Source organism: Thalassophryne amazonica, chromosome 3 (assembly GCF_902500255.1).
Source record: "Thalassophryne amazonica chromosome 3, fThaAma1.1, whole genome shotgun sequence".
Classification (NCBI taxonomy): domain Eukaryota; kingdom Metazoa; phylum Chordata; class Actinopteri; order Batrachoidiformes; family Batrachoididae; genus Thalassophryne; species Thalassophryne amazonica.
Window position 1 is genome coordinate 7,818,311 of NC_047105.1, and position 27,954 is coordinate 7,846,264.

At 47.4% G+C, this 27,954-nt stretch overlaps 1 protein-coding gene across 5 annotated transcripts in view; it reads left to right on the top strand.

The window, feature by feature from the left end:
- The window catches only part of nav1b (neuron navigator 1b), a 184,187-nt gene that overhangs the window by 69,546 nt on the left and 86,687 nt on the right, over positions 1-27,954 (top strand). For all 5 annotated transcript variants that reach the window (XM_034165569.1, XM_034165573.1, XM_034165551.1 and 2 more), the window contains exon 4: positions 24,605-24,755. In XM_034165569.1, coding sequence (XP_034021460.1) covers positions 24,605-24,755 — 151 coding nt within the window. The remainder of the gene's footprint in view (positions 1-24,604; positions 24,756-27,954) is intronic.

Here is a 27,954-nt window from a genome sequence, read left to right on the forward strand (position 1 = left end):
GTCTGGAGGAGGAAACAGTGGCATATTGACATCTGGTACTCCCACAAAGCCGTGGCGGTGACTGTTAGCTTCGAAGAAGGCATTAGTGGGGGAAAATTGAGCAGGACTATCAGACGGCGTGAACAAATCTTCTCCATTAGCATGTGTGCTAGCGCCGTTTTCAGCGCATAGAAATGGGTTATAATGTTCATATTTGCTCTCAGTCCTGCGTTCATAAGCTTCCACAGTACCTTGTACATTGTACAATGGATTTGAGAAGTTGGTTTCTTGTCCGTAAACATCGGAAGGATAGCATGCGGCCACCATGTTGTTGTTAGCTTAGCCACGCAGCTATTTCAGTCACTCGTCTTTGGCTTTTAATCGTCCTCTTTTTTTAAAAAAAAGCTCACCACTCTTATAACAGCACGAGTGTCCCTTGGTGGTCGCCAGTGTTAACCATTCCTGCTTCAGTCTCCTAACTCTTTTAGTTGGGGGACACGGGAGATCCGTCCTCCAGGGCCGAAGGCAGCTCTTCCTCCGGGGCTAACTCCCTCGAACGTTCCACGCTGCTATAGTGTGGTGCGGCACAAATAAAGCAAGCAGTACTGTGCTGAAGACTTGCTGCTTTAATTATAACTATACTGTTTACAGTACGAGCCCTGCTACCTGCCCGACCGCCGTCGCCAAACTTCTCCATTAACATACACTGCTACACGCATCACGCCACTCAGCCGTGTCTCTCTCTCTCGGCGGCGTGCGCCACCATCACGCGCACGCTTTCTCTCTCACTCGCGTTCACACACACACACACACACACTCACTGAGCTAAACAAAACACATTAGACACATCCCACAACAATATATATATATACGAGGTCTGTCAATAAAGCAACTGTCCTTTTTATTTTTTTCAAAAACTATATGGATTTCATTCATATGTTTTTACGTCAGACATGCTTGAACCCTTGTGCGCATGCGTGAGTTTTTCCACGCCTGTCGGTGACGTCATTCGCCTGTGAGCACTCCTTGTGGGAGGAGTCGTCCAGCCCCTCGTCGGAATTCCTTTGTCTGAGAAGTTGCTGAGAGACTGGCGCGTTGTTTGATCAAAATTTTTTCTAAACCTGTGAGACACATCGAAGTGGACACGGTTCGAAAAATTAAGCTGGTTTTCAGTGAAAATTTTAACGGCTGATGAGAGATTTTGAGGTGATTCTGTCGCTTTAAGGACTTCCCACGGTGCGAGACGTCGCGCAGCGCTCTCAGCCGCCGTCGTCAGCCTGTTCAAGCTGAAAACCTCCACATTTCAGGCTCTATTGATCCAGGACGTCGTGAGAGAACAGAGAAGTTTCAGAAGAAGTCAGTTTCAGCATTTTATCCGGATATTCCACTGTTAAAGGAGATTTTTTTAATGAAAGACGTGCGGGCAGATTGCAGCGTCGGCTCGCAGCCGCCGCGACGCTCCGTCACAGGAAAAACACCTCTGTTGGAAGCCTTAAGGACAAGTTGGAACATCTCCAGCTGATAAACAATTTCTCATATACTCACTCCACTGAAAGCCATCAAAAGCCAACTGGATTTTAACAAATGGTTATCAACACGGAGGTGTTTTTCCTGTGCCGCCGCGCCGCGTCGGCTGCGTCCCAATGCGCGGACCCGTCCGCACGTCTTTCATTAAAAAAATCTCCTTTAACAGTGGAATATCCAGATAAAATGCTGAAACCGACTTCTTCTGAAACGTCTCTGTTCTCTCACGACGTCCTGGATCAATAGAGCCTGAAATGTGGAGGTTTTAAGCTTGAACAGGCTGATGACGCTGCCTGAGAGCGCTGCGCGACGTCTCGCACCGTGAAAAGTCCTTAAAGCGACAGAATCACCTCAAAATCTCTCATCAGCTGTTAAAATTTTCACTGAAAACCAGCTTAATTTTTCAAACCATGTCCACTTCGATGTGTCTCACAGGTTAAGAAAAAATTTTGATCAAACAAAGCGCCAGTCTCTCAGCAACTTCTCAGACAAAGGAATTCCGACGAGGGGCTGGACGACTCCTCCCACAAGGAGTGCTCACAGGCGAATGACATCACCGACAGGCGTGGAAAAACTCACGCATGCGCACGAGGGTTCAAGCATGTCTGACGTAAAAACATATGAATGAAATCCATATAGTTTTTGAAAAAAATAAAAAGGACCTATACTTTATTGACAGCCCTCGTATATATATATATATATATATATATATATATATATATATATTGCCTTTCAATTGTTGGGAAGGTGTCGTAGCACAGACCCACAACAGGGGGCGCAAATGAACGGACAATGAATAAGCCAAAAAGTAACAATTTAATGTTGTGATAATACACAACTAAATACACAAGATTTGCAAAGTCAATTAACACCAGGTGACGTGTGGGCAGGCTCGAAGATAGAAGACCCCCGACGAGAGAGAAGCCGCGACCCACACGGCTTCCACCACCAACGGTCTGAAGAACACCGGAGCCGCCAAGTCCCGAGTCCCCAGGTGGCCTCTGTCTTCGGCTGTCGACCCTTGGTACTGCTGGCAGAAAGCAGAGACAAGATGAATGAGTGTGAGTCCGCACACTCAGTCATCCACAGTCTGCACACAGTTAGGAGGGAGCACCTCCACCTCCAATCACACACTCGTGCAGCTCCTGATTAACCACTTATCTGGTTTGGGGTGTGAGGCGAAGCCGTCGCTGTCACACCAAACGCCAATCCCACAGATAAGGAAAACACCAGGAAAACGGCTGCAACAGAAGTTCAGATTATTACACAACGTATGAGTCAGCAGAGAAATTACCTCTTCAGTAGTCGATTTCTCGGCGAGGAGGTGGAGTTGCAGTCCGGCCTTTATGGTGATGATGATGATGATGATGAACGAGTGAAAGCTGGTGCAGAGGATGAATGACAGCTGTCACTTCTTCTGGGTCTGGCGCCCTCGCGTGCTTGGAGCCCGCACTCCAAGCAGGGCGCCCTCTGGTGGTGGTGGGCCAGCAGTACCTCCTCTTCAGTGGCCCACATAACAGGACCCCCTCCTCAACGGGCGCCTCCTGGCGTTCGACCAGGCTTGTCCGGATGTCTCGTGTAAAAATCGGCCAGGAGGGCCGAGTCCAGGATGAAGCTCCTCTTCACCCAGGAGCGTTCTTCGGGTCCATACCCCTCCCCGTCCACCAGATATTGGAACCCCCGGCCCTTACGACGGACGTCCAGGAGCCTGCGGACTGTCCAGGCAGGCTCCCCGTCAATGAGCCGGGCAGGAGGCGGCGTAGGTCCCGGAGCACAGAGGGGCGAGGTGTGGTGTGGTTTAAGATGGGACACATAAAACACAGGGTGAATCCGCAGTGAAGCCGGGAGTTGGAGCTTCACTGCGGCCGGGTTGATGATCTTGAGGATACGAAATGGTCCGATGAACCTGTCCTTCATTTTTGGGGAGTCAACATGGAGAGGGATGTCCTTGGTCGAGAGCCACACCTCCTGCCCGGGCTGGTATGTGGGGGCCGGGGAACGCCGGCGGCCCGCATGGGTCTTGGCCCTCGTCCGGGCCTTTAACAGGGCAGAGCGGGCGGTCCGCCACACCCGGCGGCACCTCCTGAGGTGGGCCTGGACCGAGGGCACACCGACCTCTCCCTCCACCAGCGGGAACAATGGGGGCTGGTACCCCAAACATGCCTCAAAAGGGGAGAGGCCGGTAGCAGACGAGACTTGGCTGTTATGGGCATACTCGATCCAGGCCAGATGGTGACTCCAGGCCGCCGGGTGCGCGGAGGTGATGCAGCGAAGGGCCTGTTCCAACTCCTGGTTAGCCCGCTCTGCCTGGCCGTTTGTCTGGGGGTGGTACCCGGACGAGAGACTCACGGTGGCCCCCAGCTCCTTACAGAAACTCTTCCACACCTGTGAAGAGAACTGGGGACCACGATCTGATACAATGTCCAATGGTATCCCATGCAGCCGCATGATGTGGTGGACCAGGAGGTCTGCCGTCTCCTGGGCCGTCGGGAGCTTCGGGAGGGCCACGAAGTGGGCCGCCTTGGAGAAACGGTCCACTATCGTGAGAATAATGGTATTGCCCTGGGACGGCGGGAGGCCCGTGATGAAGTCCAGGCCGATGTGAGACCAGGGGCGATGAGGCACCGGCAGGGGTTGGAGGAGTTCCGAGGTCCTCCGATGGTCTGCCTTGCCCCTGGCGCAGATGGTACAGGCCTGGACATAGTCCCGGATGTCGGTTTCCAGGGACGCCCACCAGAAGCGCTGCTGGACTACTGCCACGGTCCTACGCACTCCGGGATGACAGGAGAGCTTGGACCCGTGACAGAAGTCCAATACGGCATCTCTTGCCTCTGGTGGGACGTACATTCTGTTCTTGGGGCCGGTCCCCGGGTCCGGGCTCCTCGCCAGGGCCTCCCGGACGGTCTTCTCCACGTCCCAGGTGAGGGAGGCCACAACAGTGGACTTGGGATGATGGTCTCGGTGGGGCTCGACAGCCCCGCTTTGGCTTCTTCTTCGTGCACCCGGGACAATGCATCCGATTTCTGGTTTTTGGTCCCGGTGCGGTACGTGATCCGGAAGTCAAAGCGCCCGAAGAACAGAGACCAGCGGGCTTGCCTGGGGTTCAGCCGCTTGGTGGTCCGGATGTACTCCAGGTTCCGATGGTCCGTGAAAACCGTGAAAGGCAACGACGCCCCCTCCAGCAGGTGTCTCCACTCTTCAAGAGCCTCCTTCACCACGAGGAGCTCCCGATTGCCGACGTCATAGTTCCGTTCAGCTGGGGTCAACCTGCGGGAAAAATAGGCACAAGGATGGAGAACCTTATCAGCCTCCACGCTCTGGGACAGCACGGCTCCTATCCCTGAGTCAGAGGCGTCCACTTCCACTATGTACTGGCGATCAGGATCAGGCTGCAACAGAACTGGTGCAGTCGAGAACCGGCGTTTCAACTCCTGGAACGTGGCTTCGCACTGATCCGACCAGGTGAAGGGGACCTTGGTGGAGGTCAGGGCAGTCAGGGGGCTAACTACCTGACTGTAGCCTTTAATGAACCTCCTGTAGAAATTTGCAAAGCCGAGGAACTGCTGCAATTTCCTGTGGCTTGTTGGTTGGAGCCAATCTCTCACCGCCGCAACCTTGGCCGGATCAGGGGCGACGGAGTTGGAGGAGATGATGAACCCCAAGAAAGGACAAGAAGTGCGGTGGAACTCGCACTTCTCGCCCTTCACAAACAGCCGGTTCTCCACAACCGCTGTAGGACCTGACGTACATGCTGACATGTCTCAGGGTCCGGGGAAAAGATGAGTATATCGTCCAGATATACGAAGACGAACCGATGCAGGAAGTCCCGCAAGACGTCATTTACCAAAGCTTGGAACGTCGCGGGGGCGTTAGTGAGGCTGAACGGCATGACCAGGTACTCAAAGTGACCTAACGGGGTGTTAAATGCCGTCTTCCATTCGTCTCCCTTCCGGATCCGAACCAGGTGGTACGCGTTTCTAAGATCCAATTAGTGAAAATTTGGGCTCCATGCAGGGGCGTGAACACTGAATCCAACAGAGGTAACGGGTATCGGTTGCGAACCGTGATCTCGTTCAGCCCTCTGTAATCAATGCATGGACGGAGTCCGCCGTCCTTTTTACCCACAAAAAAGAAACCAGCACCCATCGGGGAGGTGGAGTTCCGCATCAGCCCGGCAGCTAAAGAGTCCCGGATGTAGGTCTCCATTGATTCGCGTTCCGGACGTGAGAGGTTGTACAACCTACTGGACGGGTACTCAGCGCCCGGGACCAAATCGATGGCACAATCGTACGGTCGGTGCGGGGGAAGAGTGAGCGCCAGATCTTTGCTGAAAAACGTCAGCAAGATCGTGGTACTCCTTTGGCACCGCCGATAGATTGGGGGGGACTTTAACCTCCTCATTAGCCGTCGTGCCGGGAGGAACCGAGGATCCTAAAACACTCCCGTGGCAGGTTTCGCTCCACTGCGTCACAACCCCGGACGGCCAATCTATCCGGGGATTGTGCTTCACCATCCATGGAAATCCAAAATCACTCGGGAGGTAGAAGGTGTTACATGGAACACTATCTCCTCCCTGTGATTTCCAGACACAACCAAAGTCACTGGCTGTGTCTGATGTGTGATTAATGGAAGCAGGGTGCCATCTAGTGCTCGCACCTGCAATGGAGCCGGCAGAGCCACCAGGGGGAGCCCTAATTCCTTTGCCCATCTGCTATCCAGCAGATTCCCTTCCGACCCCGTGTCTACCAGTGCTGGGGCGTGAAGGGTTAGATCCCCACAAAGGATCGTCACTGGGATTCGTGCAGATTTGCGGGATTTCCCCGCGTGCGTGTTATGACCCACCCTTAGCCCAGTTTCTAAGGACGGGCGTTGTAGTTTGACCGTTTTGGGGCAGTCCTTCTGCATATGCTCACAAGAGCCGCAGACAAAACACTCCCCGCGGGCCAGCCTCCTTTGTCTGACATTTGTTTTTACTTTGGCCCTGCTCGTGTCCATAGCCTCCTCAGCAGGGGGAGCTGTAGTCACACGGAGCTCTCTGGCAGTGAAGCATGGGGACGACGTCACCCTTTCGGAACCGGAAGGGGGAGGGACGGCTCATGCCTGGTCACGCCCCCCGGCCTGTTCCCGACGATGCTCATTCAAACGGATGTCTAAGCGTATAACCAAATCGACAAGCCCGTCAAAATCCCGCGGTTCCTCCTTAGCCAGCAGGTGCTCCTTCAGGACCGGAGACAGTCCATTTATGAAGGCAGCGCGGAGCGCAACGTTATTCCAGCCAGACCTCGCTGCCGCGATGCGGAAGTCGACTGCATACTCGGCTGCGCTGCGACGCCCCTGTCTCATTGACAGCAGCACGCTCGAAGCAGTCTCGCCTCTGTTGGGATGGTCAAAAACTTGTTTGAACTCCCGTATAAACTCAGCATAAGACGTTAGGAGCCGTGAATTCTGCTCCCAAAGCGCCATAGCCCAGGCGCATGCCTCACCTCGAAGCAGACTAATAACATAAGCCACCCGGCTGGCGTCTGACTCGTACATGACAGGACGCTGCGAAAAGACGAGCGAACACTGCATGAGTCTGCGCTCGTCTCAACACAGCCTCCGTACGGTTCCGGAGGGCTTATGTATGCTTCAGGGGACGGTGGGGGGGGGGGGTCGTTGAACGACCAGTGGAACGTCTGTTACAGGCCCAGGACCAGCAAGAAGAGTGGCTGCAGCAGCGCCCTGATCGCGCACTTCCACCCTCGCGGTGAGAGCCTCCACCCTCCGGTTAAGGAGAACATTCTGCTCGGCCACTAAATCCAGCCGAGCCGTGAAGGCGGTTAAGATTTGCTGCAGCTCACTCAACACGCCTCCCGCTGACGCCTGCGCTCCTGGCTCTTCCATTGGCTGTTCAAGCTCGGGTTGACGCCCCTCGGAATCCATGACGATTGGCCGAGAAATCCTGTTGGGAAGGTGTCGTAGCACAGACCCACAACAGGGGGCACAAATGAACGGACAATGAATAAGCCAAAAAGTAACAATTTAATGTTGTGATAATACACAACTAAATACACAAGATTTGCAAAGTCAATTAACACCAGGTGACGTGTGGGCAGGCTCGAAGATAGAAGACCCCCAACGAGAGAGAAGTCGCGTACCACACGGCTTCCACCACCAACGGTCTGAAGAACACCGGAGCCGCCAAGTCCCGAGTCCCCAGGTGGCCTCTGTCTTCGGCTGTCGACCCTGGTACTGCTGGCAGAAAGCAGAGACAAGATGAATGAGTGTGAGTCCGCACACTCAGTGCTTTGTGCCATTTCCGGATTGCTTTGTGCCATTTCCGGTTTGCTTTGTGCCATTTCCGGATTGCTTTGTGCCATTTCCAGTTTGTGCCTTTGTCTACAATAAGAGCGAGCATCACTTTGCTCGTATGAATATGAATAATTTAGTCTTCGTTGGTGTCTTGTGTTAATTTATTCATCTGCACTCCCTGCAGTCAATTTGAAAGCAGAAACAGAACTTACATTGAACAGGGCTGCTACTAATGATTACTGACATTATCAGTAAATTTGCTGATTAGTTTTATAGTTAAACATGAATCATTAAATGTCAGGAAAATTAGTATTTAAAAAATTGTTTCATGTTCTCATCAATTATTGATGTCAACTCAATGAACACCCCCAAGCCAAAAGACATGGAGTTTATTTATTATTTTAAAATAATTTAAGAACAAATGAGAAAGAAGAAAATTGAAAATGTGGAACCATTCACTTTTGGCATTTTTTTCCTTTAATTATAACCAAACGATTATTTTCCTGCTGATCATATAAATCCAACACCTAATTTCCCAGCTCTATTTTGATTTCAGTTACATTTTTATTACCTCCACAGAGGAGTTTATATCTTCATTGGTTTTTGTCTTCAATCCATAGATGAAAAAACAATTTTATCAAGGAGGAAAACAACATTTGATTACTTTGTGTTATGTGAAATGCTTTTCTTTTGCTGCTTTATTCATCTTTTGTAGACTAGATTGGTTTTTTCCAAATTGGGTGGTCTCCTGTGTTTATGTCATGTTCATGTCATCATGAATTTAGTTTAAAATCATGGTGTTTGTATTTGTTACAAACAAATATAAATTTGTTAGATCTCAGTTCCAGGTTTTTCCATTTGGAGAGTTTGTCTTTGGCGGCAGCGTTGTTTGGATGATGGGCTGATGAGCTGCCACAGTTTTGGTTTGTTGTCTTTTATTTTGATCTTTGATGGCTTTCAGTTGCTGCTGTGTTTGGTCTTTGATTTCACACCAGGTTTTCTTTCTAGTTTTTACTTCTGTTTTCATGTGAGATATCATGACTTGTGGTTGCTCTATAAATATTTATGGCCCCTGCAAACAGAAGATTTCGAGGTGGAGGTTATATAGGAATCATCTGTTTGTGAGATTTGTAAATGCAACTCCTCCAGCACCGATTGGTGGATGTCAGTCAGTTTAACACAGTGGCATCACACAATGTGAAGATGTGCATGAATGAAAATAATTCTGGTGTAATGTCTTCAAGGGTCGATACTGTAAAATTACATTAGATTCGATAGAACTTTATTGTGCCTTGGGAAGACTCCCTCAGGGAAATTGAGGTTCCAGCAGCATTGCATAGCAGCACACAGGGTAAGAAGCACACAGAGTATCAAAAGTGACAGTAAAAAAGAAAAACAGTTTGCAAATAAAAATATAAATACACAATCTAAATACTAGACATAGTGATCAATACTGGTTTACTGACTACTAGAGGTGGGCGATACCGGGAATTTTGGTATTGATCCAATACCAAGTAAATACAGACCCAGTATCGCCATATCGATACCGATACTTTTTCATATTTAAGTTCATAGATCCAAAGGATCCAAAAGACCTAGGATAGAATTTTGCCAAACATTGTACATGACAACAAAATACTTTATTATCACAATCAACATTTTTGTTTAAAAAAAATCACTCATCACAACTTAAAACAAAATCTCCTGAGGTAGAGGGCTGACAAACCACAAAACAAAGGTACGCTGCTCCGTGTTGTGTGACACAGCGCAGAGCTGCTCGTACAGACAGAGAGTAGACTTTGATGAATCTGCGTGCGCAGCAGTCAGTGCATGCGGGAGAGAAAAAAGCCTGAGTATCGATCTTTTTACACGAGGATCGTTCAATATCAATACCAGCGTTGGTATCGATATTATCCATATTAGGATCGATCCGCCCACCTCTACTGACTACTACTGTTGCTCTCCTTCCCATCCTCTGTCTTCCTGTTGCTCTTCCTCCCCCTGAATGAGGGGTTGTAAAGTCTGATGGCCTAATGATGGACTAATGTTGTTTTATTTGACATACAATCAGGACCATAAGTATTTGGGACAGTGACACCATTTTTATATGGTTTTTTTTTTGTACACCACTACAATTCACCACAATTTCAGATTTAATTAAAGCGATTTAACATGAGAAGCGTAGGTGCTGTTGCACGGACACACCCTTTACCGACTCCAGCTTTTAAATGTGAAATGGAAAAATGGTGCAAAACTTGTGTTCATATCACTTGGTGACATATTGAGATCCCATCTAGCACAACTCACAATGACTTGATACATACTTTGGAACAATGTTCGAAATAGTTTTTGAAATATTCTGGGGAAGTGTTTTGACTTATTCATTCATTTTCTGACACTGATCCAGGTCCAGGTCATGGTGGCAGCATACCAAGCAGCTCAACCCACACTTTCCTATCCTCTGCCAAGTCCTGTAACATTTCCTGGGGAAACCTGACGTGTTCCCAAGCCATCTGGGAAATATAATCCCTCCAGCATATCTTGAGTCTTCCCTGGGGCCTCCTACCAGATGTACTTGCCCAGAAGACCTCCCTAGGGAGACAACCAGGGCACATCCTCACTAGATGCGTGAACCACCTCAGCTTGTTCCTTTCGATGTGAAGAAGCAGCAGCTCTACTCAGAGTCCCTTCTGGATAGTTGAGTTTCTCACACTGTCCAGGAGTATAAGCCCAGATGCCCGACAGAGGAATCTCTGCTTGTGGAGGGGTTTGTGTGCTCCAATAATCCTCAGAGCCGTGTTGTCTTGAGCATTAACTCCTGGCTATTATCTCCCTTGGCAAATTGGTCTCAGGTGAGGAGACTGACAAAGGGCGATCCAATTGTCCCTCTTTAACGGACAGGCATAGGTGGAGTTGCCTCACCTGGTTTAGGGATACTGGAGCCTCCTCCTGGTGCCAGGCCTGGTTGGAGCTCACAGGCAAGTGCTTGGTGGCCGGCTCTACAACTAACAACACTGCTGCTTCTGCTGGATTTCACTACAGCGTTTGATGCAGTTGTCCATTGTACATTGTTGGATGGGCTTGAAAATGATTTTGGTGCTACTGGTTGGGTTCTCATGATTGACATCTTACCTAACTGATCTCAGTGTGTCATGTATAACAACATTATGTCAAACCTTGCTCCCGTAAAATATGGGGCACCACAGGGTTCTGTATTAGGTCCCCTGCTATTTTCTACATATCTCTTCTTCAACAGATATCACATTGCCATGGAAGTACTTTTCACTGTTATGCTGATGACTCTTAGCTTTACATACCAACTAATGTAAGTAATCTCTCTGAACATAGGAGTCTGGAGGATTGTCTGCTTTCAGCGACAAATTAGATATAGTAATTTCTTATGTTTAAATTCAGAGAAGACTGAGATGATGGTCAGTGGTCCTGTAAGACAGACATCAGTTTGATCAGCGAACATCAACACTGGACATACTGTGTATGCCATTCATTTAGGAATAAATCTAGAATTCTCTGTGTGATCTTTGACCGATTCTGTCTTTAGTGGATGCAGAAACACTGATTCATGACTTAGTTTAATCTAGAACTGAGTATTGTTATGTCTTATTTTCTGGCTTGCCACATAGCGTCACAGGTTTTCAAATGGTTCAAAATGTTGCTGCAAGAGTTTGAACCAGGAGGCGTTTCAGCATATTTCTCCTCTTTTGACCTCCCTTCATTGGTTTTCAGTTCATGTAATGTCAGATTTGTCCTACATGGTCTAGCACCTCCCTTTCTGGTAGATCTACTTAAACTAAATGTTATGGCCAGTGCTCTGCGTTCTCGGGATGCATGATTACTGAGTTACATAAAGAAGAAGTTACTATGTCACAAAGATTTTTCTTCTGCACCTTTTATGTGTAATAATCTACCCACTGAGATGTTTCTGTGTAGGCTCTCAGTTGTCCAGGTGGTTTCCATAGTAGAGAAGCTTGAATCTTCAACTGGACTGGGTTGCTTGACACGAGGACGTTTCGCTTCAAATCGCAGAAACTTCCTCAGCTAAAATTCTTGCTGTGGCAGTCTGACTTCTGTCTTGACTCTTGTAGAGAAGAATAACAGAAGCCAGCAAAAGCTGGAGTTTTAAACCTAACCAGACCTTTTATCTTCACCTTATAACTAATACAGACTCAGTTGTGTTGAATCATTGTCTTTCCCTCCAACATCGGTTATTCCATTACTAGTGGAGAAAGACTCCATCTCATGACATCCAGATTCTGGGGAATGTTTGGGAAGCAGAGGACATTGTTACCAATGAACACATGAACAGTTTGTCTGTTGGTTGTCTGTTGTAAGGTAGTGTTATAATGAACTGTTCATTGTGGCTAATTTATGCTTTGTTCTTTGCTAGAGGTTAACCTGCAGATGAAGACATGGACCATCATGCCTGGGATTTACTGTTCTGTGTGTAACATTTCAGAGCCTCATGGATTCTTCTGTCCATCTATAAGCGGTCCATCTGATCCACCGAGATTCTTCCTGAACTGGAAATCTGTGTGTAGTGTGCTGAGGGTTTACAGAAGCATCATGTGGATGGAGTCTGTCGGGGACGGTTTTGCTTCTTGCCAACTTCCAAATTCTCCTCTTCGCCACTTGGGTGTCTTAAGAGCCATCTGTCCCTGTGACTGCTAGACTCTACACGTCTGTGGCTGATTATTTCTTTTGTTATTGTTTGTGTGGCCAAAATGGCCAGCAAGGTGCCTTAGTGGTTTGCACTGTTGCCTAACGGTGAGAAGGTCTTGGGATTGCTTCCCGCTTGGTGCTTTCTGTTTGAAGCTTGCATGGTCTCCATGTGTTTGCATGAGTTCCCTCCAGGTGCTTTGGCTTCTTGCCACTTCCAAATACAATACAGTTTAGTTGAGCTGGAAATTTAAAAATTGACCGTAGGTGCGAGTGTGAATGTGTTTGTCTGTTTGTACATGGTGCCTGCGATAGGCTGGCAGTCTGTCCAGGATGTACCTAGCCTCTCGCCGAGTTATGCCTGGGAAGTGCTTCAGATCTCCAACGACCCTGAACTGGAATAAGCAGGTATAGAAATGGACACCCCACTGAGTCTGCTCTGTGTAAGGTTTCACTCAGATTGTCGTAAGGGTACATCTTCCTTGTTGGGGTTACTTGGTGCTGTATAAATTAATAGATTTAGGAAGGATTTTAACACAAGAAAACAGGTCAAATCTGTGCTCTGTTGATAAAATGTCATGTCTTCTTTCTATAGGTTAGTGGACAGGGAGTTCAGTGGATAATAGTTTGGGGACCAATATGTAGACCTGGTTTCAAGTCCTTGTCATGCTACTCATCTTTGTTCTTGGACAAGAGGGTTGATTTGCATTGTCTCAGTCTGCCAGCCTTGACCGAGGAAGTACATGCACCAGACTGGCGTCCTCTTCATGGAGAGTTGCAGACTCTAATCCTCTTCACCCTCCAGAATCTGGGCATAAGAACTGGCACCACTGGGCCATAGCGCTTACTGCTGGCTCTACAACCCACTACAAGCTGTCACTCGTCATTTTCACCACTCGTATTGTCTTATTGTTGTTATTCTTCGTACTATTTTAGTTTCGATGGAACAGACCAGTTTTGCCCCAACTACTTCCGAGCTCTTTCCTATGCCCAGGCTGTCCTCACCCCGCTTCACCCTGCACTCTCTTTTAAAAGCCAAATCATTTTCACAGCAGTGTGACTTGAATAATATCGCAGAGAGACGTTGGAATTGTGCCACTGGAAACAATCCATTAATTGGCTCCCTGTTCGCTGACTTTGCTGGTGTGCTCCCACCCTCGTGCTGTCTGGATTTCTCCTCAGAGACCAGACAGCTTGGCTTGTAACATCAGCAGCCTCTCTTCAGGCTGACCTCCCTGCGTGGTTACTCGCGGCCGCCTCGCTCGCCGCTCACAGAGGTGCTATTGTTCAAACATGGTGCACTCATCTGGGCTTTGCGTAATTCATCGCTTTAAAATTGTCAAATCAAACATTGATCTTGTGTTTTCCTTGTTCATGTAAAATGTGCCCTCTGAGGTCGTGTAACTGTGGCAACAAGTCTTCGGAAAGTGTTTTTTGTATTTTTGCCATCAGAGGTCAGGGAGGAAGGGAAAACTCAAGATTTATTTTATGACTGCAGCGACGGCTTGAACATGTCTACGTGTTTAAAACCTGTCATGAAAGTGTTTGAGCCATTTTTGTCAGTCTATTTTTTATTTTTTCCATGTACCGTGCCTTTGCTAATTGCAGACTGGAGACCCACAAAGAGCATTTTCAGCTCAGGAAAAGAACGGATTCAACTTGAGTCAGCTTTAAAGTTTTGGGTTTAAAAAAAAACAAAAAAACTTACCTTTTTGACTGCCATATTTTTTCTGCCAACATGCATTTGATTACCACATGTGGTTGCCAGTAGCAATGATGGGGAGCATAATTATCCAAATGTGAGCCGTTTGGAACATGAAGCATTATGGCTGTTCTGAGGTCAGTTTTATGCCTTTTGTCTCTGAATCGTTGTTTCTTCTTATGATGTTCTGGTTCACTGAGAGGATCCGGTTCACATTTAACTGCACACAGTCATCTGCATTTTAAATGTATTGTAGTGTGGATGCATTCCGAGCTGCGGTTGGCCCTTACCTTCCTTCATCAAGGGGTCTGTCTGTCAACATCTGTTTCGGGATGAACCAGGACTTCAGCTTTTGGTGGAGGGAAAGGTCATGGAAGGTTTAGGAGCCTGTCACTCTGGTTTTCCTTCATCCTGTTTTTTAGGACATACCAGGCCATTTGCTAAATAGTGTGGTCAGTCTCTATCGTTTTTATTTAGCATGTATAGCTACATCTTATATAGCTGCAATGACAGATGCTGACCTCTTTTTAAAAAGCGTTACAACTGTCAGGGATTAATCAAGAAAAAAATGCATGAAATATATATACTAAGACACAACGCTGTGTGTGGGCCCCTCTCCTGTCCAAATGGTGCCTCAGAACTGAGCCAAACCTGGCATGCATATATTTTGACATATGGGGAGTGACCCAGACTATTGAGTTCTTTTGTGGTAGTTGTAGTTAAGTGAAGAGACATTTTTGTGTTGCATCATCGGAAAGTGTGCTAAACGGTTTGTGTCTTACTTTTCTATTATCTTCTTTTTCCTTTGAACTTTTTACCACTTCATAATTTGCAAGTAACAGTAGCATAGTTATACTAGTAGTAGTAGTTGTCTCTTTTTGAAGTATGGGGCCACTTTAGTCACACCCTAACAGTTCTCTGGAATCTGGGATAGGTGGGAGGTGATAGCTTTGTTGGTGAAGATGAAGTTCTCATTCAAACCCAACCTTGGGCTGGTAATCGGCTAGTGTGTGTTTATGTATGCACACACACACAAACACACACACACACACACACACACACACACACACACACACACACACATATATATATATATGTGTGTGTGTGTGTGTGTGTGTGTGTGCCATATCAAGATGCTGATTAGACACCATGATTAGTGCACAGTTTTAGAACTTTGAGTTCATCTCATACAAAATGGGAGCAAAACCAAAAGTGTTGCGTTTATATTTTTGTTGAGTGTATATATATATATATATATATATATATATATATATATATATATATATATATATATATATATATAGCTTTGGCTGATTGGTAGGATGAGCCTCATCAGTAAGAACATGGCCACCTTGTTTACAATAGAATTTCCAACATTGATTGGTGGAAATCTGACTGTTGACCCCAATGACTTTGACCTTCACCCCATTGATTGACCTTTGGTTGACCTTGCAAGGGCAGTTCTGGAATTTACATACTACAAATGTGTGCCAAGATTGGCTCTGTGACAGTCAAACCTGGCTGAGCTGAGGGTTAACCACCCCTTGGCTGTTGTTCTTCTGAGTGTGAGTTTCTCCAGTAAATCAGCAGAGACTTTTGACTTTGACAGCATTTATCAATGTGGGTTATGGTTGACTGAAAAAAAACTTGAAAAGTTGAGTTGAGTTATGGGAAAAGCAGTGTCAAGTCAGAAAAATGACTAAGAAACTGTTTACATGCAACACATTTTTTTCTTTTTGTCTTTGGAGCTTTATAAATGAGTTGCTACAGTGGTTATTCTAATACAGGTGGTGTCAGGGAGACTGTCATGATCTTGTGGGAAACGGCTGGAGATTTCTGCAGAACTCTGGGATCTGTTGATGTGAAGTTGGAGTCTTGGATCCAGGACCCAACTCAGTTCCATTGCGTGGTAGATGTGTGTGCTACCAGACCTAACCTGTTTGGATGCAGAGCAGGAATAAACAACCCAAAAATGTATCGGAAGTTACAGATAACCGATAACCAGTAACTTCCAGTATTGTCTCTGGTACATTTGCAACTACTAATAAACTGAATTTGAGTTTTAACACCACAATCGCTTCTGGTAGCAACAGAAGTTTTGTAAAAAATACAGACAGATCGCAAAGGATTCTGGGTAAAATGTGCCTCCGCTAACACTGATTGGTTGAGTCATTCATTATGTAAACCAACACGTTAATGTGACGTGTGTCGTGTGTTGGTGTTTACAGATAAATGTGCTTTTGTAAAATATTCCATTTTTTTATTTGTAAAAACAGGCATTTTTACGGAGTCCTGGAAGTGTCATCGCAAAATGTTTTGCATGTGGAGAGAATATGCACTCATTTTATTATATTGTGTACACGTTTTATGATGTTGTGTGCATGTTTTATTATATTGTAAAACGTGCACTCAATATTGTCTTGACACATAAATGTTGACGCTCTGATCACGCTGCACTTTAACCGCTGCACACAGACAACACCATTAACATTGCAACATAAACTATTTTTATATTATGCCTAAAACTCTCATGAATATATTCTCTGGGTTTATAGATGTTGTTATTGCGTGTGCTTTATGTAAACATGAGAATCACAGGCTGTCCGTTATTTTCAATGGGAGCTGCTGTGAGCTACAGAGAATATATTTACGAGAGTTTTAGGCACTAGAGTTTAATGCTGTTGTCTGTAGAGCCTGATCAGAGGTTTTCAGATGCATTTTTCATGTCGTGAACGTACTAAGATTACCCTATCCTACCCATAATGCATTATGAGTGCATTACTTTAAAACTAAAACATATATCTGATATTTTCACTTTATAAAACTTCAGACATGACATTAATTTAAATAACTTGTCCGACATTAGTTTGGTTGAAAGTTGAATCATAAGTTAAAAATGTATGCCTCTGGATGACTTGGGTGATATTGCCCGTGTATCAGTATGGGGTTAAAAGAAATTAGGTTTTTTTTGGGGGGGGGACCAGTTCTTCTTTGTCTGCAGAGGATAGAGCATTTTCTTCTTAAAGCAGCTCTTCTCTGTTTTGCAGAGGGTAGAACTACACATCAGCTACGAAACATTTAACAGGTAGGTGCTCAACTGACTAAGTTTTGTAAATATTTGTAGCTGTTCAGCTTTATTTACCACGTTATTGTTCAAAAATTATCGGACAAAAATTTATTGCAAGATAATTAGTCTGATAATGGTTTTTAAAGTTATCTAAAAAGATAATCCGATAATGAAAACATTATCTTTGATAACTATTGGTTATCGGATTATCGGAACTGTGCCCACCACTGACTGGAATAAGAGCTGTATTGTCGGTACCTGTCTGTGGCCTTGGGCAAGACACATCATCCAATTGTCCCAGTTTACTGAGCTGTAAATGGGTACTGGCCTTGGCTGGAGAAGTAACCTACAATGGACTGGTGTCATATCTTCAGATGAGTTTCATGCTATGGTATCCAGGAATAAGCACTGGCCCCAGTTGGCCTCAAGGCCTGTACAGGATGTTTGGATGGGACATTGTCCTGAGGGCAAGTTTCTATATATTCCAGTAAGGTCAATTCCACAGAAAATGTTACCTCAGGGGCGATTTTCCTTTTTAAGCATTAACAATTACTGCCTACCTAGAACTACTGTCTATAGGTCTAGAGATCATGCTTCAATGCTTCAATGATTTTGTATTGTTGTTCAAGAGGATGTTTATCTGACAGTTGGGAAGATAACTATGTATTAATTATATAAATGTGAATGCTAGTCTGTAAACAGTGCATTTATTTCAGTACTCATACTTCATAAATGCTTTATGCAGAAAGCATTTGTATGACTGAATAAACTTGACAAGAGACGTAAAAGTGGGGACGTAATAAGCAAACATGTAAATGAGTTAATTTTGGGTTAAGCCAAAACCGTTGTTGCGTCAGCTCCATTATGTTGCATGTTTTATGAATTAATAAAAATTTTGCAATGTGCAGGTCTTTGATTGCATTTCTATTATAAAATATCACAGGTTGTCGTAATATTTCTATAAATATGCAAAGGCTAGGTATTTTACTTTCAGAGATATATGACTTGTAAAACAACATGTGAAGTTTCATGTCCATTTTGCGTTGTGTCAGTTACAACCCTTCATTTGCATATATTGTGATTCTCAATTTACATTTAGCCAAATTCTTGAAGTCCTAGTTGTGGAATCACCTGTACTCTATAATCATACAGAAATTGTTGTGTGGGCCGCTGAAGAGGAGGTACTGCTGGCCCACCACCACCAGAGGGCACCCTGCCTGGAGTGCGGGCTCCAGGCACCAGAGGGCGCTGCCGCCTCACAGGAGCAGCCGGGGTGACAGCTGACACTCATCACCTATGACAGCTGTCACCACTCATCTGATCAGCATCGGTATATCAGCAAGACGTCATCTCCACTTCTTTGCCGAGATATCGTTCTACCTGGAAGGTAATATTCTCAGCTGACTGCTTGACAGTAACCTTTTGTGATTTTTGTGAGTGATAGCAGACTCTTTTTCCAACGAGAGGTGGAGGTAGTTTTCCTGCCGTGCGGATTGCTGGGTCGCGCCCACATTTAATTGTTTTTTTGTTCCTCGCCAGCAGTACCAGGTCCGACACGCGGAGGCAGTGGCCACCTGGGAGTTCGGGACTTGGCGGCTCCAGTATTCCCGGGGTCTGGTGGCGGAGGAAATCGTGTGGTTCCGGTTCTGCTTTGGACAGGCGTCTTCTATCTTCAATTCAAACGACACCTTTGTGAATGGACTCCTGTCTATTGTTGTAATCTGTTGTAGTTGTTGTGCACATTCACAACAGTAAAGTGTTGTTATTTCACCTACTCCATTGTCCGTTCATTTGCGCCCCCTGTTGTGGGTCCGTGTACCTACACTTTCCCAACAGGATATCTCGGCCACCGTCATGGATCCCGAGGGGCGTCAACCGGCTGTTGAATGGCCAATGGAAGAACAGGGCGCACAGGCGTCCGCAGGAGGAATGATCGGTGAGTTGCAGCGGATCCTCACCGCTTTCACGGCTCGGTTGGATTTAATGACCGAGCAGAACGTCCTCCTTAACCGCAGGGTGGAGGCTCTCGCCGCGCAGGTGGAAGCGCGCCCTCAGGGCGCTGCTGCGGCTCTCCCTCCTGTCGACCCTGTGCGTAACAGTGACGTTCCACAGGTCATTCAACGACCCCTCCCACCTTCCCCGGAAGCATACATAAGCCCTCCAGAGCCGTACGGAGGTTGTGTGGAGACGTGCGCGGACTTCCTTATGCAGTGTTCGCTCGTCTTCGCACAACGTCCTGTCATGTACGCAACTGATGCCAGCAAGATAGCTTATGTAATAAACCTGCTTCGCGGTGAGGCACGCGCTTGGGCTACAGCGCTCTGGGAGCAGAATTCACGGCTCCTTCAGACATATGATGGGTTTGTGAGGGAGTTCAGAACAGTGTTCGATCACCCAAATAGAGGAGAGACCGCTTCAGCCGTGCTGCTGTCAATGAGACAGGGGCGCCGGAGCGCAGCTGCCTATGCAGTCGACTTCCGCATCACGGCTGCGAGGTCCGGCTGGAATAGCACTGCCCTCCGCGCCGCCTTTGTAAACGGACTGTTATTGGTCCTAAAGGAGCACCTGGTGGCTAAGGACGAACCGCGGGATTTAGATGGGCTTATTGATCTCGTCATACGATTAGACAATCGGTTAGAAGAACGCCGTCGGGAACGAGACGAAGGGCGTGGCCGGGCACGCGCCGTCCCTCTCCCTTCCGGTTCCGACCGCGTTCCGCCCTCCCCACGCTCCACGGCCCCTACGCTCCGTGTGGTTACAGCTCCCCCTGCTGACGAAGCTATGGACACGAGCAGGGCCACATTTAGGGCACCAGATAGACAGAGGAGGCTGGCCCGCGGAGCGTGTTTTGTTTGTGGCTCGATAGAGCATCAGGTAAGAGACTGCCCCGAGCGGTTAAACACCAACGCCCGCCCCTAGAAACTGGGTTAGGGGTGGGCCAAAACATTCACGTGGGACACACCCACATTGCCACATGACTCCCAGTTACAATCCTTTATGAGGATTTAACCCTGAAGGCCCCAGCACTGGTGGACACGGGCTCTGAAGGGAATCTGTTGGACAGCAGATGGGCCAGGGAGATAGGGCTCCCTCTGGTGGCGCTTACCTCGCCTGTGCAGGTGCGGGCACTAGATGGCTCCCTACTCCCTCCAATCACACATAAGATACCACCAGTAACTCTGGTGGTGTCAGGAAATTACCGGGAGGAGATCGAGTTTTTTGTGACTCCTGCTACCTCCCGTGTGATTTTAGGGTTCCCCTGGATGTTAAAACACAAGCCCCGGATCGATTGGCCGTCCGGGGTAGTGGTGCAGTGGAGCGAGACCTGCCATCGGGTATGCTTAGGTTCCTCGGTTCCTCCCGGTTCCCAGGCTAAGGAGGAGGTCAGAGTCCCGCCCAATCTAGGGACGGTGCCGGTGGAGTACCATGACCTTGTGGATGTGTTCAGTAAGGATCTGGCGCTCACCCTTCCCCCCCACCGTCCGTACGATTGTGCCATTGATTTGGTTCCAGGCGTTGAGTTCCCGTCCAGCAGGCTGTACAACCTCTCACGACTTGAGCGCGAATCAATGGAGACCTACATCCGGGACTCTTTAGCTGCCGGGTTGATCCGGAATTTCACTTCCCCGATGGGTGCAGGTTTCTTTTTTGTGGGGAAAAAGGATGGCGGACTACGTCCATGCATTGATTACAGGGGGCTGAACGAAATCACGGTTCGTAACCGATACCCATTGCCCTTGTTGGATTCAATGTTCACGCCCCTGTATGGAGCCCAAATGTTCACCAAGCTCGATCTCAGGAATGCGTATCACCTGGTTCGGATCCGGAAGGGAGACGAGTGGAAGACGGCATTTAACACCCCGTTAGGTCACTTTGAGTACCTGGTCATGCCGTTCGGTCTTACAAACGCCCCCGCGACGTTCCAAGCATTGGTTAATGATGTCTTGCGGGATTTCCTGCACCGATTCGTCTTCGTATATCTGGATGACATACTCATCTTTTCTCCGGATCCTGAGACCCATGTCCGGCATGTACGTCAGGTCCTGCAGCGGTTATTAGAGAACCGGCTGTTTGTGAAGGGCGAGAAGTGCGAGTTTCACCGCACTTCTTTGTCCTTCCTGGGGTTTATCATCTCCCCTAACTCCGTCGCTCCTGATCCGGCCAAGGTCGCGGCGGTGAGAGACTGGCCCCAACCCACCAGCCGTAGGAAGCTGCAACAGTTCCTCGGCTTTGCTAATTTTTACAGGAGGTTCATTAAGGGCTACAGTCAGGTAGTTAGCCCCCTGACAGCCCTGACCTCACCAAAAGTCCCCTTCACCTGGTCGGATCGTTGCGATGCCGCGTTCAAGGAGTTGAAACGGCGCTTCTCGTCTGCACCCGTTCTGGTGCAGCCCGATCCTAGTCACCAGTTAGTGGTTGAAGTGGACGCCTCGGACTCAGGGATAGGAGCTGTGCTTTTCCAGAGCGGGAAGACCGATAAGGTCCTTCACCCGTGTGCCTATTTTTCCCGCAGGTTGACCCCGGCCGAACGGAACTATGACGTCGGCAATCGAGAACTCCTTGCGGTGAAAGAGGCTCTTGAAGAGTGGAGACATCTGTTGGAGGGAACGTCCGTGCCATTCACGGTTTTCACTGACCACCGGAACCTGGAGTATATCAGGACCGCCAAGCGGCTGAACCCCAGGCAAGCCCGCTGATCACTGTTCTTCGGCCGTTTTGACTTCCGGATCACCTACCGTCCCGGGACCAAAAACCAGAGATCGGATGCCTTGTCCCGGGTACATGAAGAAGAAGTCAAAGCAGAGTTGTCGGATCCACCGGAACCCATCATCCCGGAGTCCACTATCGTGGCCACCCTTACCTGGGACATGAGAGAACCGTCCGGGAGGCCCTGGCACGAAGCCCGGACCCCGGAACTGGGCCGAAGAACAGACTCTACGTCCCACCAGAAGCTAGGGCTGCAGTCCTGGACTTCTGTCACGGCTCTAAGCTCTCCTGTCATCCAGGGGTGCGAAGGACCGTGGCAGTTGTCTGGCAGCGCTTCTGGTGGGCGTCCCTAGAGGCCGACGTCCGGGATTATATCCAGGCCTGCACCACCTGCGCCAGGGCTAAGGCTGATCATCGCAGGGCTTCGGGACTGCTCCAGCCGCTGCCCGTGCCCCATCGCCCCTGGTCCCACATCGGCCTGGATTTTGTCACGGGCCTCCCGCCGTCCCAGGGCAACACCACCATCCTCACGATAGTGGACCGATTCTCCAAGGCGGCCCACTTTGTGGCCCTCCCGAAGCTCCCGACGGCCCAGGAGACAGCGGACCTCCTGGTCCACCACGTCGTCCGGCTGCATGGGATCCCAACAGACATCGTCTCCGATCGCGGTCCCCAGTTCTCCTCACAAGTCTGGAGGAGCTTCTGCCGGGAACTGGGGGCCACGGTGAGTCTCTCATCCGGGTATCATCCCCAGACCAACGGGCAAGCAGAACGGGCCAATCAGGAGGTGGAGCAGGCCCTGCGTTGCGTGACAGCCGCGCACCCGGCGGCCTGGAGTACCCATCTGGCCTGGATCGAGTATGCCCATAACAGCCAGGTGTCATCAGCCACCGGCCTCTCCCCTTTCGAGGTGTGTCTGGGGTACCAACCTCCTTTGTTTCCGGTGGTTGAGGGAGAGGTCGGTGTGCCCTCGGTCCAGGCCCACCTACGGAAGTGCCGTCGGTTGTGGCGTGCCGCCCATTCTGCCTTGCTGAGGGCCCGGATGAGGACGAAGGCCCATGCAGACTGTCGGCGGACCCCGGCCCCTACGTACCGGCCAGGGCAGGCAGTGTGGTTGTCTACTAAGGACATTCCCCTTCAAGTGGACTCCCCTAAACTGCAGGACCGGTATATCGGTCCGTTTAAGATCATCAAGGTACTCAGTCCAGCCGCAGTGAGGCTTCAGCTTCCAGCCTCACTGCGGATCCATCCCGTTTTCCACGTGTCCCGGATCAAGCCCCATCACACCTCACCCCTCTGTACTCCCGGTCCGGCACCACCTCCTGCCCGGATCATCGATGGCGAGCCAGCTTGGACTGTGCGCCGGCTCTTAGATGTCCGTAGGATGGGCCGGGGCTTCCAGTATTTGGTGGACTGGGAGGGGTACGGACCTGAAGAACGCTCCTGGGTGAAGAGGAGCTTCATCCTGGACCCGGCCCTCTCCCCGATTTCTACCGCCGCCACCCGGACAAGCCTGGTCGGGCGCCAGGAGGTGCCCGTTGAGGGGGGGGTCCTGTTGTGTGGGCTGCTGAAGAGGAGGTACTGCTGGCCCACCACCACCAGAGGGCACCCTGCCTGGAGTGCAGGCTCCAGGCACCAGAGGGCGCTGCCGCCTCACAGGAGCAGCCGGGGTGACAGCTGACACTCATCACCTATGACAGCTGTCACCACTCATCTGATCAGCATCGGTATATCAGCAAGACGTCATCTCCACCTCTTTGCCGAGATATCGTTCTACCTGGAAGGTAATATTCTCAGCTGACTGCTTGACAGTAACCTTTTGTGATTTTTGTGAGTGATAGCAGACTCTTTTTCCAACGAGAGGTGGAGGTAGTTTTCCTGCCGTGCGGATTGCTGGGTGCAAACGCGCCCACATTTAATTGTTTTTTTGTTCCTCGCCAGCAGTACCAGGTCCGACACGTGGAGGCAGTGGCCACCTGGGAGTTCGGGACTTGGCGGCTCCAGTATTCCCGGGGTCTGGTGGCGGAGGAAATCGTGTGATTCCGGTTCTGCTTTGGACAGGCGTCTCCTATCTTCGAGCCTGCCCACATGACACCTTTGTGAATTGACTCCTGTCTATTGTTGTAATCTGTTGTAGTTGTTGTGCACATTCACAACAGTAAAGTGTTGTTATTTCACCTACTCCATTGTCCGTTCATTTGCGCCCCCTGTTGTGGGTCAGTGTACCTACACTTTCCCAACAGAAATTAAAAAAAAAAAAAAACCATCAAATTAATTCCGAAGGATACAATAAATCATATAGCTAAAATTGTCTGAATGTTGCGTCAGTTACAATGGAATTGCCCATAAGAATTTCTCTGATTCTGGTGTTCTCAAGTGACTGAGATATTTTTTAAAATAAAACTAAACTTACACAAAAATAACATTTTTTTCCCCCTCGTTTGCGCTTGTTGACACCCCTGGAGAGCATTTACTGCAGACAGCTGAACATTTGACAGTTGTTGCCTTTTCTTCCTTCAACCACAGATTTTTTCTTTTTTTGTGTGTGTGTGTGTGTGTGGGGGGGGGGGGGGGGGGGGGGGGGGGGGGGGACTTTTCCACATGGTCTTCATTTTCTTGACAGCACTGTTTTGAAAGCTTGTCATTCTTCATTGTTTCAGTTGGGATGAGAGCAGCTCCATCAGCAGCGGGCTCAGCGACGGCGATGGAGACGGCTCGGAAAACCTCAGTTCTGAGGAGTTCAACTTCAGCTCTTCTCTTAACACACTCTCTTCCACACCGCTGGGATCCAGATGCAACTCCTCTGTTATGGTGAGTCCACATACCGGTGGTCTACAGTACATGTGGCAGCGTTTGGCTTTTGTGCCGAACAAGGCTGTTTGCTCGGCCGTTTTCAGGGCTTCACTCTGAATTGTCTGTTGACAAAAAATAAAAGACACCGCAGACCACAGCAGAGACAATGAAAGAAATTAAGAAGAAAAAAGGATTCATGCAGTAACTTGTAGCCGTCCTTTTTCTATTTGCTCCATTTACATGCTCGCATGCAACGTATTGTTTGTCCGACTGAGGCATGCTTTTGATACAGGGCTACAACTCATGATTACTTCATTAATTGACTGTTTTCTCAATTTATTAGATCTAAACAGTGAAAAATGTCAGTGTTTTCCAGAGCCCAAGATGATGCCTTTGCATATCTTATTTTGTTCACAACCCAAAGATATTCAAGATTTAAACAACTTTATTGATCCCTAAAAGGGCAATTCATACCACGCCCAATTACCTCAGACAAAAATACAGCTATTAATCCACAGTTATTACTAGTTGAATGTAATAATGGCACACATCAGAATTAAAACAACCGCACATATACATTGGATTGTTTATGTATGCTAAACTTTGAAAACGTCCGTCATCTGAATTGAGGCAATGTGGGTATTCACTTTACTGTCACATAGAAGAAAAGAAACTCTTAAATGAAGCAAAAAAAAAAAATAAATAATAATCACATCAAAGCTGAAATCAGAGAATTTGGCTTTTAAAAACTGATTATCAAAACAGATGTCAGTTGATTTAATATTAGTTTAATAATTGATGAATTAATTAATTATAGCAGCCCTTCTTTGATTATCAAAAATACCCAACTTGTGTTTAGTACAGTAGTGTTCAGAATAATAGTAGTGCTATGTGACTAAAAAGATTAATCCAGGTTTTGAGTATATTTCTTATTGTTACATGGGAAACAAGGTACCAGTAGATTCAGTAGATTCTCACAAATCCAACAAGACCAAGCATTCATGATATGCACACTCTTAAGGCTATGAAATTGGGCTATTAGTAAAAAAAAGTAGAAAAGGGGGTGTTCACAATAATAGTAGCATCTGCTGTTGACACTACAAACTCAAAACTATTATGTTCAAACTGCTTTTTTTTTATCAATCCTGTGAATCACTAAACTAGTATTTAGTTGTATAACCACAGTTTTTCATGATTTCTTCACATCTGCGAGGCATTAATTTTGTTGGTTTGGAACCAGGATTTTGCTGGTTTACTAGTGTGCTTGGGGTCATTGTCTTGTTGAAACACCCATTTCAAGGGCATGTCCTCTTCAGCATAAGGCAACATGACCTCTTCAAGTATTTTGACATATCCAAACTGATCCATGATACCTGGTATGTGATATATAGGCCCAACACCATAGTAGGAGAAACATGCCCATATCATGATGCTGCCACCACCATGCTTCACTGTCTTCACTGTGAACTGTGGCTTGAATTCAGAGTTTGGGGGTCGTCTCACAAACTGTCTGCGGCCCTTGCACCCAAAAAGAACAATTTTACTCTCATCAGTCCACAAAATATTCCTCCATTTCTCTTTAGGCCAGTTGATGTGTTCTTTGGCAAATTGTAACCTCTTCTGCACGTCTTTTATTTAACAGAGGGACTTTGCGGGGGATTCTTGCAAATAAATTAGCTTCACACAGGCGTCTTCTAACTGTCACAGCACTTAAAGGTAACTCCAGACTGTCTTTGATCATCCTGGAGCTGATCAATGGGTGAGACTTTGCCATTCTGGTTATTCTTCTATCCATTTTGATGGTTGTTTTCCGTTTTCTGTCTCTGTTTTTTTTTTTTTTTTGTCCATTTTAAAGCATTGGAGATCATTGTAGATGAACAGCCTAGAATTTTTTGCACCTGCGTATAAGTTTTCCCCTCTCCAATCAACTTTTTAATCAAACTACGCTGTTCTTCTGAACAATGTCTTGAACGTCCCATTTTCCTCAGGCTTTCAAAGAGAAAAGCATGTTCAACAGGTGCTGGCTTCATCCTTAAATAGGGGACACCTGATTCACACCTGTTTGTTCCACAAAATTGACGAACTCACTGACTGAATGCCACACTACTATTATTGTGAACACCCCCTTTTCTACTTTTTTTACTAATAGCCCAATTTCATAGCCTTAAGAGTGTGCATATCATGAATGCTTGGTCTTGTTGGATTTGTGAGAATCTATTGAATCTACTGGTACCTTGGTTCCCATGTAAGAATAAGAAATATACTCAAAACCTGGATTGATCTTTTTAGTCACATAGCACTACTATTATTCTGAACACTACTGTGTGTATTAGATGCAAATTATTATGTATTAGGTGCAAATCTATGCCTGAATAGAAAATAGTACTTCTCAGCTTCATCTAGTGCTGTGTTTGACATTAAGGAGGTTCTCTTGCCCTTTTTCCATGTCCAAAACAAAATGTATTATTATGTGCTCAGCTAAGGCTCTAAAGTTTATCCATGTTTTCAGAAAATCTATTGCAGTTGGCTACACAGTTTAAAAAAATCTATTTTAAACGTGTGTAGTATCACCATAGCAAATGCAAACAAACTCCTACATAGTCTTGAGAACAATGTACAGGATGTCAGCCTCTGTGTAAGTAGCCGGGAAGACAGAATTTATTAGCTGTAATCAGCAGGCCTCCATAAACACATCAAATGGAGAACCACTGAACGTCAGTGAAGCTTTCAGATGCCTTGGTAGTGAAATTGCCTCCACAGAGAAGCATGTCAATCTTGGAATAGCCAAGGCATTGGTAGCCTTACACATATTGGATGTCCTTTGGTAATCAAATCTAATCTAATCTTAAGCACCAGTGAGATGAGACTGCATGAGGCTGATGGCTGTGCACCAGACGGCGCTGGACTGACCGCGAGATGCCCTGGCTGAAGCTGACCCAGCTGCTCGTGGACCATCTTGCTGAGGATGACTTCTCTGAGCCACTGTAGTCTACTTTTGGAATTTAGTCTTCCATGAAGACTCTTTTGCTCAACATCATCAGAGGGAGTTTTTCCTCACCACTGTCACCTGTGTGCTTGCTGTCAGGGTTTGGTAAGGTTAGACTTTGTGCATGTGAAGCACCTCGAGGCAGCTTTGCTGTGATTTTGCACTGTATAAATGAAATAAATTGAATTGAAATGATCATATGGTGAAATGGAACGGACTGTCACTTTGCAG